General features: G+C 30.9%; 1 protein-coding gene across 1 annotated transcript in view; it reads left to right on the top strand.

Moving 5' to 3' along the window:
* Positions 1 to 752: 752 nt before the first annotated feature.
* The window catches only part of LOC142323692 (uncharacterized), a 40,049-nt gene continuing 26,049 nt past the window's right edge, over positions 753 to 14,752 (top strand). The window contains exons 1-3 of the mRNA XM_075363796.1: positions 753 to 827; positions 3,780 to 3,915; positions 13,450 to 13,580. Of these exons, the coding sequence (XP_075219911.1) occupies positions 753 to 827; positions 3,780 to 3,915; positions 13,450 to 13,580 (342 nt within the window). The remainder of the gene's footprint in view (positions 828 to 3,779; positions 3,916 to 13,449; positions 13,581 to 14,752) is intronic.

The raw sequence follows: 14,752 nt of genomic DNA, 5'->3' as shown, positions 1-14,752 counted from the left end.
TCACCTGAGATGCTGATTGGATACTTTAATCATCTGTGCAGGAAATTATATTAATAATTATAAAATTGTGATGCTAGACAACTTCAATGCACCAGGGATTAATTTGAATGATCACTCCATCAAACCTGGTAGTCAATATTATGCTAAGAAGAAGACTAAAGCCACCTTTGAGTTAATTAGTGGTAATATATTGATCAATGTAACTTCTACCTGCCAAAAATTCATATTTCAATCTTGAACTGTTTTATTCATAATCCATATTTTATCTTGTTTTAATCTTGTTTCCATATTCACAATCACATCTTACGTGGATGTGATTGTGAATATGGAAATTGCTCGTCTTGTTTACCCTGATGTCCCTTATAGTGCATGTCAAGGTAAAAATGATGGTAGAAATTAAATGTATCACGTAAGCTTTTGACTACTCTAGAAATGACTACCTTGATCCATATAAAGCTGTAAAAGAGACAGAGTTGAGTGTGGTCTATTCTTCCTGAAACAATAGAGATATTGCCTATACATTTGGTGAGATTCCATCTACGAGAATAAATGTGTATCTTACTGTGAGGAGAATGAGGTCAAATTCCTTTCCTGGCTGATTTTCCAGAGAACTCATTAAATGCCTTAAGTGTAAGAAAGGAGCACGTAGAAACTACAAGACAACTAGTTTAGCCGCTTATTATGATGAGTTCGATCCTTTATGATGGAATTAAATGGAGTATGCCCGATTAAAATTTCAGGACAAGATTATTATGGATGCTAAAGAACTTACTGAGAAATTTGGAAGGAATTTCCAGTATGTCTATCAACCTGTAAATAATAGATATGTAATAAATTGTGTTGAGGATCCATATCAATATCATATCTATTTCTCATGTTACTGAGGAAAACATTTTGCATATATCTCTAAGCATGCAATTTGCAACCAGTAATGGCTGCCAACTTCATTCCCAACTTTTATCATAATAACTATTGAGCTAATCTCACCCTTTCTAATGTGAACTTTTAACATTAATGTTGTTTCTGGTATATCTTCAGATTGTTGGGAAAAGGAATTAGACAAATACTTCCAAGGAAGGCAATCTTCATGTATTCTCTAACCATGGGTCTTTTTCTGTTTTTTTTAAATGTTATGGCTTTTAAGAGAGTTGTTCACAGCCATCTCTGGAATTATTAGAATAAGTACATCCATCAACAGGATCATGGTTTTGTAGCTAAGAGATCTACAGCTATGAACCTAAATGAAAACATTCCACCTACTTCAATTTTAGGAAGGCTTATGATACAATTCATGACAGCATTCTTTTAAATAAGTTAGAAGTTTATGCTAATACGATTGATATGCAGAGATACCATTCATATATGTCTAATAGGATTTTTCAAATCAACATATCTGACAAAATCTTTAGAGTTTATTATTGAGTTCTTGCAAAATGTGTTCTGGTGTGCTGGAGGGGTCAATATGTCCACTTTTATTTATATTTCTTATAAATAACATTATAAACATGGTATAAAATTACTGATCAATTCACTGATGTCAAATTGTGTGAATGAGCAACTCTTATAATAGTGTTTTTACTGTATAACAGGAGTTATTTTACTCTTTAACAGGATGCAAATAAGATTTATAAGTGGTTGATTGATAATGTAAGATGCTTCTGAATCTTGATAAAATTGTTATTATGAACTGTATTAGAAAGATGTTAGTAATTAAATACCAATATAGAGTAGCTACCCAAGAAATGTTGGAAACAGTTTGTGACTTTGGTGTTACCTTTAATTCTAAGCTTTTGTATACACAACATGTGGACAAATGTCCAAACTATTAACGAATCTCGAGTTGCTTTTAAAAGTAAACTGGCACTTCCATCAAATTAACTCCATTTGTTACCTCTACCAAATCAATGACAGGCTAGTATTGAAATATTGTTCAGCGATTGGAAATAAACAGCAAGGTTACTAAATTTTAAAACTGATGTTTTGCTGATGTTCTGCAAAGGAAGTTCCTTTAAAATTTATGACAGCAAGGGCTGAGTACACACCAGCATTTATATGTAGTGGAATGTAATCCAACTAGGTTGTTGTGTCTTTGGAATCAGGAGAAATATGCTAGAGGTAATGTTATTTATATGACAATGTATAGACATATTGATTTTGACATCACTTTTATAACCATTAGGATTCTGTAAATCAACAATAGAAAGCATAAGCTATTTATATATTATAATCAAAGAATTTTACCTCCAATGGAAAGTGTATTGAAAGTCTTAATTTGATTATTGACAACAGAGTGAATGTGTTTAATGAAAATGTAAATTCATTCTAAAAGAAAATTTTTTTTTTGATAGACTGCTAATTTGTAAGTTATTCCAATAATCACTGGATATATTTTCCATTAGATAACAATTTAACCGTTATATTAATACATTTAATATTATTTTCATTTAAGTAACATCATACTTGAAATTAGTTCTTATTTAATTTATGTACAAAATACTTATTTTACATTTAATTTGGATTAGGTTGATTTTCTATGTACTGTTTCAAATCGACTGCCTGTAATTCTACATATGGCTTTGTTTATACGAGTAGATATAGAGATAGTTTAGTTTCCAGTTACATTACTAATCAATAGGATTAATGCAACACGTTAAGGTTCTTCATGCATCTTTCTTTTATGCTTTTTCTCATAAATTAGCTAGGTCTTTCCTGCTTCACTGACTAGAGATTTTATTTCTTCATGGTGGCTGTAAAAAGCCACCATGAAGAAGTGGAAGGAAGCCATCCAAAAATCAAATTATTATTCTAAGCTGAAAGAAACTACAAAATTTTTATTAATCTGCTTTAAATATTATCTAATATGTAAATAAATTAAACTGATGTTCTGAACAAGAATTCGATAAAATAATGCAGATGACACTAGGAATTAATGTGATAAAAATTCAAGATTAGAAGGTTAATTATCATTTATAAAAAATATAATCAAACTTTTTTTTGCTTACATTTTTATTTCATTATGATGAAAAAACAATCATGTAAGTAAGAGAGCTTATCAGAACCAGTAAGAATTGTTATATTAATTTTTAGATCCATTAAAATACACACTGAGGCACTGGAATTACATGAATTAAAATTTCTGTCAAATATTTTATGTGTACCTCAACAAACTGAATGATAAAATGCAATGATGCATATAAAACTTATGAATTCCTAACAGACAACTTACAAAATAAGAATGAAAAATGGGAAATTATCTTCTGCTTGGCAGGGAGTTAAAATGAGTTAATTATGCCAAGAAATAATTAATTCAATAAAGTAAGGTTAAAAAATAATTAAATTAGTATTGCAGTACAGTACTCCATTCCTAATTTAGGATTTCTTACTTTGAATCTGAGTAGATCAAATTTAAATTTAAATTATTGAATTCATAACTCTCCCGTGAACCTGGTTGTAATGGGTGTACATCACCACTGATGAGGAATGTTAAAAATGGTTGAGCAAGGTGATAATCATGTCAATTCCTTTTCTACCATTGGCTATGAAATGTATAGGTACCTATTTTAGCCCTATACCTTTTCATGTAGAAGAGATTTTGATGCGTCAATTTAAACTTTCTTATTAAACATATCAATTCAAATGTTAATAATGAAATATAGAATAATTTACTCAAGTGATGCATAATTTATTATGTTATACCACTTACAGATGCTTTATATTAATCAGAAAATTGCAACATATAATTTTTAAATACTCATATTTTTCTTGATTATGTAATTTAGGTACAAATGTCTGATGAGCACCAAGTTGTCCTAAAAGGTCTAACACATTCTAGCACAGGAATATATCACTGTGAAATCTCAAGTGAAGCACCATATTTCCAAACAGTTAGTGGTGAATCACTCATGACTATAACAGGTAAGTCAATAAAAATACTACAATGTAATTTTACATTTCTTTCTATTAAAAATATGAATCTAATGTATATTTTCTAGCCAGTATACTGCCTGTAATCTATATAATGATAATAATACATTTTTACATGTAAAAATGTTAATTCATTTATCATTATTAATTTTATTTTTTTAATTTTTTCCAGAAAATAGTGGGCATCAACTGCTATGGTCATTAACTCTTGTCATAAATTAAAAAACACTCTTTCTCCCATGAAAGTGACTAGGTCAAAATGCCAGTCTTGTCAAACAGATCATCTGGAAAAACAGGCTTGTCACAAAACAATAACAGCCCAGATAAACATTAAATGACATGGGTGTATAGCCCTTGTCACTTAAAATTTATTATCCATCTGTGAAGAAATGTTGTTAAATTGTCAAAACGTGTGCAAAGGGCCCGAACTACTAAAACATATCCTTAAATAATTTGTCAACTACACTAAAAACACCAAAACTAAAAACTGGAGAAAGCAAAATTCACAGTTAAGACACAAACACAAATAGAATTCAACGAATTATTTATGGTAATAAATAAGTCATAATCGCTGCAATAAACCGCTTCCTCTGAGAAACTCGATCATTTTCTTTTCACTTTTCTCATTATATGATAAATCGTGAGCCAATTTGACGGTTAGATTGAGCCTCATTTTGAGATCTGTACACAACATGCACTCTTCTATTGTGTGTTTCACTATGAAATATGTGTCACAGCTTTCACATGTTGGTCTCTGTTCTCCTGCTAGCATATAGGTCAAAGTAAGTCTGGTGTGACCAATTCGAAGTCTTGTAAGGGCTACTTGTTCTCAATGAGTTAAATTGTTTTTTGTGTTAATGGGAAGTGGAGTTTTCTAAATGTAATTAAGCCTCGTAGTGAGCACACCCCACTTCCTTATCCATTCCTTTCTTATGACCTGTTTACATAGTTTTCAAGTCTTCTAGTCAAACTAATGGAATGTCGGCTTGTTTACTGTTTGCCACTTTTTTTTGCTGCTTTATCAGCTGCTTTATTACCAGGAATACCGATATCTCCAGGTGTCCATATCAAGATGCATTGTTTGCAGTTATCTTTAAGATATTTAAATACTTCCAATATATCCTGAACAAGTGCATCATGCGTGAAGCCATTCCTTAAAGCAGTGATTGCACTTAAAGAATCTGAGGAGAGAAGCACTCTTTCCTCATTGTAATGTGATACATAACAAAGAGCTTGCTGAATTGCGTATAACTCTGCTGTGTAAACACTAGCTATTACAGATAAACTGCAAAAATGGGATTCATCATAGACAACTAATGAGCTTCCAACGCCACTCTCAGTCTTCAACCCACCAATAAATATGTGGATGAAATTTTTAAACTCTGCAATCAGTTGTGGAAAAGCATTTGGAATACAAACATCTGGTAATCCTTGCTCTATCTTCTCCTTCAAGTCTATGCAGCCCTCCACCGTAGACATCAACCTTCTCTTCTGAAGACATGGAGAACTTCTGGCAGATCAATAACATAGCTTCCTCAGATCTCCATTCTCTTTATTCCAGCTGGTTTAGAAAAAGTGGGTCTCTTCCAATACTGTTCAGCCAAATTGTGCTTATAAAAGAAAACAAAATTTATGTCTTGAGGAGGCCAAGACATAACCTGCATATCTTAGCAGGATTGTTTTCGTTCTGTAGTTCAATGGTGTAACTCCTGCTTCGAACAATATGCTATCAATAAGACTGGTATGGAAAGCTCCTGTAACACAGCCCCAATTCAAATTTGACAGATACTTGATGACATTTAAGGCTTTCTGACACTTAGTTACTAGCTCTGTTATTTGCACCCTTCATGAAAGGTATCTGTCTAAAGTGAGACCTAAGAAACAAACAGTTTCTTTATATCCAATAATACTGTTGTCCATTATCAAAACTAGACTTTTATATGACAATCTTTTTCTAGTGAAGAACACAAAATAAGTCTTCTCAGTTAAAAACTGAAATTCATTCATATTTGCCACTTTGAACTGAAAGCCCCTTCTTGTGTCCCAGAGTCTACCTATTTCTAGGCTTTTGGAATTAAAATTCCAGGCTATGATAACTGGTTTTTTCTGTCTCCTGTCACATACCTCCACGTTATCAAGGAATTTATTGAAAACTGACTGTTCCCAGTTCGGGGAGGCATATCCACCCACTATAACAGAGTGTGTGAGTTCAACCACGACGAAGTTATCACAAGAGGTGAATCGTTCCACAGCAAACTGCCCCGAGACATTCATAATCACCACATCTGAGTCCTTATCTGTTCACCACAGATCATTGGACACCCGAGCCTGATTCGGATCAGTGATTATGAGGAAATCCCCATTGCACTCGTTAGCCATCTGTCACACAAGGTTGTGCGCAGCCTGACTCCTGTTTACATTTAATCCGATGATCTTCATGAATGAACTTAAGAACAGACTCGGGCCCCATTAGATGCCCGACAGTTACACAAGCCACACACTTCTGGGAAGCCTTACATTCTACCCTCCTATGCTCAGGCCCACCAGAGTTGTAACAGCAGTTCGTGGGATCTGGATCTGTACACTGCGACGACGTACGGTTGGCCAGACTCCCAGCACCTGAAGCAATTGAAGTCCGGCTTGATCACTTCAGTTCTACAGGATTTCCACCCGACAACTACTCGGCCCAAAGCTGAGAACCGACTGGCATCCTTACCTAGTAGGATAACTGTTGCGTTCTGGCAGCTTCCATATGCAGGACGTAGAGACGTTATTTTCATCTCTACACCTCTCTGACATAGCTGGAGACAAGCTTCCGGACCCAACAGCCCTTTCCAGGGCTACCTCGCAAAACAAACAAAAGACCCTTTCTAGGGCTACCACAAGGTTCTTAGGTTCCACATGCCGTCGAAACCATTCGGCGACAAAATATTTATATATAAAAGATACAAAAATTTAGAAAATAAACTATTGCCTTTTTTATTTCGTTAATTTATTTTTCATTTAACTCAATATATTATGATTCCAACTTTGTTTTAAAAATTAAAATAACATCTAATGAAAAAATGTAATTACGAGACCATGAGATTAGTAACTAAATAATTGTTAATTTGTACATTTTTTTAAATTTATGAATCTAATCAGCATTTTTTTTATAAAACTACAACATCCTATGTAAAATTATGTACTTTTTGTAGTAAATTAGATTCTAGTGAATAATAACACTGATAAACACAATTTTTATTTTGTTAAGAAATGTGATAATTGTGATAAATGAAACCAATCTGTTTTTAAAAGCTGAAAACAAATCTAATGCAGAATTTTTCCATCACCCTATGTTTTAAATTATAAAAAGCAGTTGGAGCATGTGTATGCAGATTAAAAGGTAATAGCCCTTTTGTTTGTCATGCTGCTAAAACATTTTAATGCAAGTAATATGAGATCTCATAATAAGTTATATTAACTTTCATAAACCTTTAATGTGTCATTTATATTAAATTTACAATGATAGAAAGATTCTATTTACAATTTACTGTAATAAACGAAAAAAAAAAACAATCTAGAGAAAGATATCACATTTAAAGAAGCATAAAAAAAGCTCTATTTTGTATTTTGGTATAATTATTCTTTTATGAGTATCTTTGGATCACAAACATAATTCTAAAACATTAAAAATTTAAATCTGAATTTTCATTCACTGGGAATATTGTTTCGTAAGTTATAACATTAAATCTAATTAAAGTTTTGCATAAATGTAAGCAGAAAAAATTACAATTCAAACTTTTTAAAATAATTTCTTATTTTAAAAACTCTCTATGGCAGTTTGGTTCTCAAACTGTCATAGACACAAATATAGTAAAACATGTGTATATATATATATATATATGAACATACATATTGAGTGGAATTATGAGTCCAGCTATAACCAAGAAAGCACTTCAGACAGTGGTTGAGCTCAGTATTTACAACCATAGTATCCACCAGATCACTTATATGCTAAAGAAACAGACTATTTAGGCAGGAACCCAGTCAGCATCCAGCCAAAAGCTACGCAAAACTGCTGGTGAGGGGTTAAAAATTAAAAGGAAAGAAGATTAGTGAAGAAGGAATGATTTATCTAAAAAAAATGTAAGAAATAATAAATAACTCCACCCAAACCTACGCTTCAAAAGCCTCCATTCATTCCACTTTTGATCCTTCTGGGATTCAGGATATTTTGAGTGAGATGCTGTCCATCACAGATAGATACTGTAACAAACTGCTTTTTCTACAGATACTAAAGATCCCCTGAGATCAGTCTCAGGCCTCTCTTTTTGAGAAACTTTCAAAAGAATGTGGTATACAGAGAACCCAGCGAAGTAATACAAACTTGTACAAACACAAATGTTATATGAGTCTCAAGATGTTAAAAATGGATTAATAACTAAATAAATTCAACATAAAATATTATGATTACAATGTTGCATTACTTATTATAAGGGAATAAAAAGCATAAAAATCAAAAGTTGAGTGAAAATTAACACCGAACACTCAGCCACATGTTCTTATGGTATCAAATGTAAATCTAATGACTGAACCCAAAATACATGAATAACATGATTATCAATGAGAGAGGAATTAAACATTTTTCAAACCAGAATGTTATTATAAAATTAAATGAAAAGAAGTAAATAAACTAGAAATTTAAATTCCTATGAAAATTGTTATGATTACAAAATATATGTAATTTGGTATTAGATACCATGAGATCCTATTTTCATCAATCCTTTATTTCACAGATTACTTGGATGTAACCTTTTATAAGATGTTAGAAAAATATTGTTTTAATATTAATGAAATTCATGGTCTATGTAGTAATATAACTCTCAGGAATTATGAAACCTTCTGATTGATGAGATGTATGGGTTTGAGAAGCTAGTAGCCATAATGAAGGTGTTAACATAGTGAGAGGTTATCTTACACAAGCAAAACTAAAGAATATTTCCAGATAGAGATTAGTACTCCTTTCAGTGAGAGATCAAACCAATTGATGATTCATATGACAAACAATAAAAAGTTAAAGCTTAGAAAATATTAAATTTCCATTACCAACCATAAAATAATACTTTAGATTAAATACTATGACATTTAAATAAAAGTTGGAAAAATGCAGTCGTAATTTCCAAGGAAATATTTTTTCAACTTTCCTTCAATTTAATTGAAATATGATTGCATCCTTACACATAAAATGTTTCAGAGAAAAAATTCTAAAATCATGTCTCCTGGAATGAGATAAATTTCTCCAAACTAGGTTCTGGGAAAGTAGTTATGACTACTCAAGGTGAAGCAATCTTCAGAAAATATAAGTATTATGAATAATTCTTTGAGTTAGACTAAAGTATGTTGAAAATTAAGTGGTTTAAAGGTTTAAAGTTTGGGGAAATGTAGAGATTCAGATTGTTAAAAAAGACACAAATCAGAATATAAAATTTTGATTGATTTGTGTAATCCTGAATTTTCCAGATATCTGTCTAATGCAGTTTTTACTTTTTGATTCATGATCACCTGTCCGGAATATGTTTTTAATTAGACAGAGTTCCCACTGAATTTTAAGATTCGTTTTTCCCAACTTTTCCTGACCAATTTAGTAAAGATTTCTAGACTCTCATATGTTATCCTACTGCTGTTTACTCCACAAAATATGTACATATTTTATTTTTTTGCAGCCTCCACCATCTCCATAGCTGCCCAACTCATGCTTTTTTTTATTATTTATTATTACATTCATTTTTAAAGGTTATTTTTTAATTTTTTTTTTTAATATAGAAATATGAAAGCTATTTTAAAATACGCTATTTTTTGTGATAAATTACATTGCAAAGTACAAAAAAAACAGCAATATTATTAAATGAGTTTCTTGCATAAGAATGAACATCATGGCAACTAAAAGTAACACAGATAAGAAGTAGAAACTAACTAAAAATAAACTAATTAAAGAAATTTTTACAAATAATTGGCTTGCACCTAAGGTTGCTTAAACATTTTTCATAAAACTAGCCTACATTATTTTGTAAAGTATACAAAAAACAATATTTAATAACATTGTCTGCATAAAAATGCTAAGAAACACAGGTTTCAATTTAACAAAGAATTTGTATGATCACAACTTAAAGGGAAACTAAAATCACTCTGATAAAAGTAATACAAATAAGAAAACTAGAACAGAACACCTTATTTTGTACAAAAAACAAACATTATTAACATTTACTTGAAAAATATTTTGTTGTTATTATTATAACATACCAAAAAATTAAAAATATGAAATCTCATTACATACATATTATGTATGTATAAAACATAGGGAAACTTCTCTTTAGTATCTTTAGGTTTGTAATAGTTTGCCCTTTTCTAAAAGTTTAATTCTGGTGGCTATCTGTTCTTCTTCTGCCATGACTGTAGCTCTCAATTTTTTTCTTTCTTTCTCCAACTTTTTAATTAATGCTTCCATTTTCCTTTTCAGAGAAAAGGAAAACCTCTATTTTGTTCTTCTTGAGAGAACAATTGCACAAAACTACAAATTCTACAACTGCACAAAAACTTTTCATTGATAAATTGTCTCTCCATGCAAATTCTCCAAAAGAAGAGATTTTTTAATGGAAAAGCCATCTCTGAAAATGCAATTCTTTGAAATTCTTTGCAATTTTTCCTGTCTTTTCCTGACTAAGTTTATATTTACTGACGTTTACTGGCTGTGGGAACCATGATAGAACTAAAAAACAAAACAGTAGCTGAGGATAGTAATTAGAAGCTATCAGCAATAAAATATAACTGGTTTTTCAACGCTTTGAATTATCAACCTCTAGCATAAGAAGGGTAATTAATGCTAACCTAGGTTAATGCTAACCTAAATAAAACAGAATAATGGTTTCTATGAGACAGAAATAATTAAATTAAACCATAATAGTAAAAAAAAAAACACATTGGTTATGAAAAGTAAAAATTAAACATAATAATTACTGCATATAATCTTATACAGAATTTGTGACACTTTATTAAAATAGTACCTTGATTTCAGAACTATGAGTTACTATTTATATATTACTGTAAACTAGTCAAAATGTATCTCAGTACCTGTCATCATCTGAAGACAACTCCCTAACAACAAACATGTTTTATATCTTTTTATTCTACTTATTACCATTTCTATTACTATTGTTAATTTAAATTTTGATTCAGGTCATCTACCACTTTTATTCCTTGTTGACTGTTTTTCTTTCATCCACTACTAATCTTTCCTTCTCTGCTTTTATTGAGCTTGTTCTCTCAACAGCTGACTAAATGAACCACATTTTCTTCGTTACTTTTTGTATGAGGCAGTCTTTTTATGTCATTCCCAATTGTTAGAAATTTTTTTCACTTTTAACTTAATATGTTTTTTCTCCATCAGTCTCCAAACAAAATTACAAATACCTCAAACATTTCATATTTACTCTTTTCTTACAAGCGCATAACATATTCATAAAGCATTATATCTTGCTATATAGATTATACCTTTTTAAATAACTGAAAGTTTTCTTATTTCAGTTTCTTATGTTGTTTTCAATATAAACTGGTAATTATTCGTATAATCTATAAATGTTCTACAACATCTGTGCCCAAACCACGGAATACACGAGTATTCAGACTACATTTAATATAAACATTTTTTGGTTGCGATCTATTGTAAAGTTAACACTTACCACTTGCCAGTATCTATAACTTTTATTTCCTTTGAATTGTTATATTTTTGTGTATCTTTAAAATGTTTGTTGTATTATGTCTTTAAGTAAGCCATCTACTTCAAAATGAAAATATGAAGAAGATATGCTGTAAGAAGATTGCTCTTTGTGAATTCAATAAAGCGTAGAGGAATTACTTTCTTTTACTAATCAAAATACATTGAAACCAGTCTGTTTGATTTGCGGTGCTAGTGTAGCAGTGCACAAAAAATGTAACTTGAAGCAACATTTCATGCAAACCATGGCAATTTTAATGAAACATCTACACTTGGTTCACCTTTGAGAATGGAATCATTAACAACAAAAAAAAGAAATCCTTAATAAGCCAACATGAAGAATTAATGTCAAAGTCAAACCTTCTTACAAAATTTCTTTACTTCTTGTGCGAAAAAAGAAACCTTACTCTGATGTGGAAGAAATTATCAAAACTATTCTGCAAATCTTTGCTAATTACACTTCCAATGCAAAAACTAAAAAAAATAGTGGAACAAACTGCCCTTTTGTGAAATACAATGATACGTTGCATAGACGACCTGGTTGTGAATGTTAATATGAATTGTGTCTGCACTACCCTCATGTAAATATTTTTCTTTAGCTGTTGATGGGAACACTGATAATACTGACAATGCTCAATTTTGTGCATTGTGTCAATGAAAATTTTGATGTTATTGAAGAACTTTTATAAATTTTCAGTAATTAATAACACGAGGCGAAGACATCTTTAATGGAATAAAACCAGTCATTGAGAAAAAGAACTTACAATAGGATAAATTAGATAGCATATGCACAGATGGAGCAATGAGCTATGATCAGTAAAAACAAAGGTTATTTATCACTCACTACTCGAAAGTTACTTGAAAAGAAACATTTTTAAGTATCACTGCATACTACATAAGGAAAAAAATTTCAAAAACCTCAGTAGAGATAGTTTCCTTTCTATTAAAATAGTCTGCCCTTAAAAACAATTTTGTAGAAAAATAATTTTTTGTAAGATGTTATTTCTGAATAATTTCATTATTAGTCTTATTGGAATTTACATCTGTAATAATTCTGCACGTCTGAATTAATTTTTTATAATTTATAATTATATTTTGTAACACAGTAGCAGGGTTTATATTCAACTGTAAATAGTTCATTGTAAAATTAAATATTTTGACTCATTACTGTTAAATCAACATATCTATATGTATTTTTTTATTAATATTACATTAGCATCACAAATTTGTAAGTAATTAATTAAATTAAAAACCATCTAATATGAAATATGTTACCTGTGTATCTGTAACCATCTGAAAAATCGGTTATTTTAAACGGGAAATTTTTTCATTTCATTTTTTTCATTTTTGTTGTTGCTTGATGTGACATTTAGGCTAATATTTAAAAAAATAAGCCAGTTAAGAAAATTATCATATAAGACGCACGTGAAGTCATAAGCTTAAAGATAGAGGGTGGAAAGAACTTGGTCATGAAAGTAGCATTCTTAAGATTCAACAATCAGAAAGTAGCACCTTACTGAAAAAGGTTGGCCACAGATGTTCTACAACATCAATCACAATAATTTACCATTAAAATAGATGAACATGAAATTACAAAAAACACTGTTTATCTTGAGAACCAAACAAAAATTGTATAAATATTAACAGTAAATTAAAATATAAACATAATTCTTTATTTAATAAAATACTGACATTAGCATTACCAAATACTATGTTCTTGAACTGTTAAATTATCGATTTCAGTGTAAAAAAAAAAAAAAAAACTATTTCAGCGGTTCCAGAAGAGAGTCCACGAATAATAGGGTTGAAGAGTGTATACAATGAAGGAGAGTGGTTGAATGTGAACTGCACCTCCAAACTGAGAAGAGCATCCATTCTTAGCTGGTACGTCAACAACAAAAAGGTAATATTATACTAGAAACTTCTGAATTAACAACTACTAATAAATCTAAACAGATGTGAAATCAAACTCTTCAAATACAAAGTCTGATATTTTCAAAATTAAAAGTGTAATTTAGTTCTATTTCACTCCAATACGCAGCTTTTCTATTATCAGAAATAGTAGTGAAAAAGTTTGGGAAAGGTAATGTTGAATCATCACATACCACATCCAATCATAAAAAAGGATGTGATGCATCAATAACCTTTCCCTTCAATTCAATAGAAAATGTAAACCTGTTATAGTTTTGCCAGGACAACATCACTTATTGCCTAACTAAATTATCTTTAAGTCTGAAGATAGAAAGAAAGGTTACATGAATACTGCAATATGGGTGGTGTTCTATAGGTTCCTCAACCCAGCTGGCCAAAGATGCAATCACTATTCATTTCCGAGTTACATATAGCTAATGTTAATTAAAACTAGTTTAATAATTCATCAACATTGTGTTCCCATTATCCAAGTTAACTCGGGTTGGGCCATTTACCTCTTCTATCTCTCCCTGTCATGCACCATCCTTCCCTTACTGCTCTTCCTGCATCACAACTCTCAAACTCGGTCAACACATTCTTAACCTACTTTACCCTTTGTCACCATCTCTCTCTCTCTCTCTTACCATTTTCATTGTACTGAAGGATTTTCTTTGGCAGTCTCTCATTCCCCATTCTGTTTACATGATCATACCACCTTAATTTACCTCTCTCAGCTTCCGATTCCAATTTCCCTTCTTATCATATCATTTTGTACTCTAACTGCCCTAGTTTTCCTTACCGTAGTTCTTTTAAATTTCATTTCAGCAACTTGTATCCTGTTTTTATAACTTATCCTCCCAATGGCCATATCTCTCATAACTCAGGATTGCGGTGTAGCATCATTTAAATAGCAGTTTCTTGTAGGTAAACAAACCTCCTCATCACACACCAGATTTCATTGATCTGGTGTGTGATATAATACTGATAATATGTCAGTATTAGAAATTTTTTATTAATGCACATAAACAAAAAATTTATTAACCATTGCGGTTAATAAGAAAGTAAATAATAATTGTGATTAATAAATAAATTGGTAAACTATTTCCCCTACAATCCAGTAACATCTCACTCTAAATAAGCTATTTGAGAATAACAGAGTATGAA

Source organism: Lycorma delicatula, chromosome 4, assembly GCF_047948215.1.
Source record: "Lycorma delicatula isolate Av1 chromosome 4, ASM4794821v1, whole genome shotgun sequence".
Lineage (NCBI taxonomy): Eukaryota > Metazoa > Arthropoda > Insecta > Hemiptera > Fulgoridae > Lycorma > Lycorma delicatula.
This window is presented reverse-complemented; position numbering and strand designations above follow the sequence as displayed.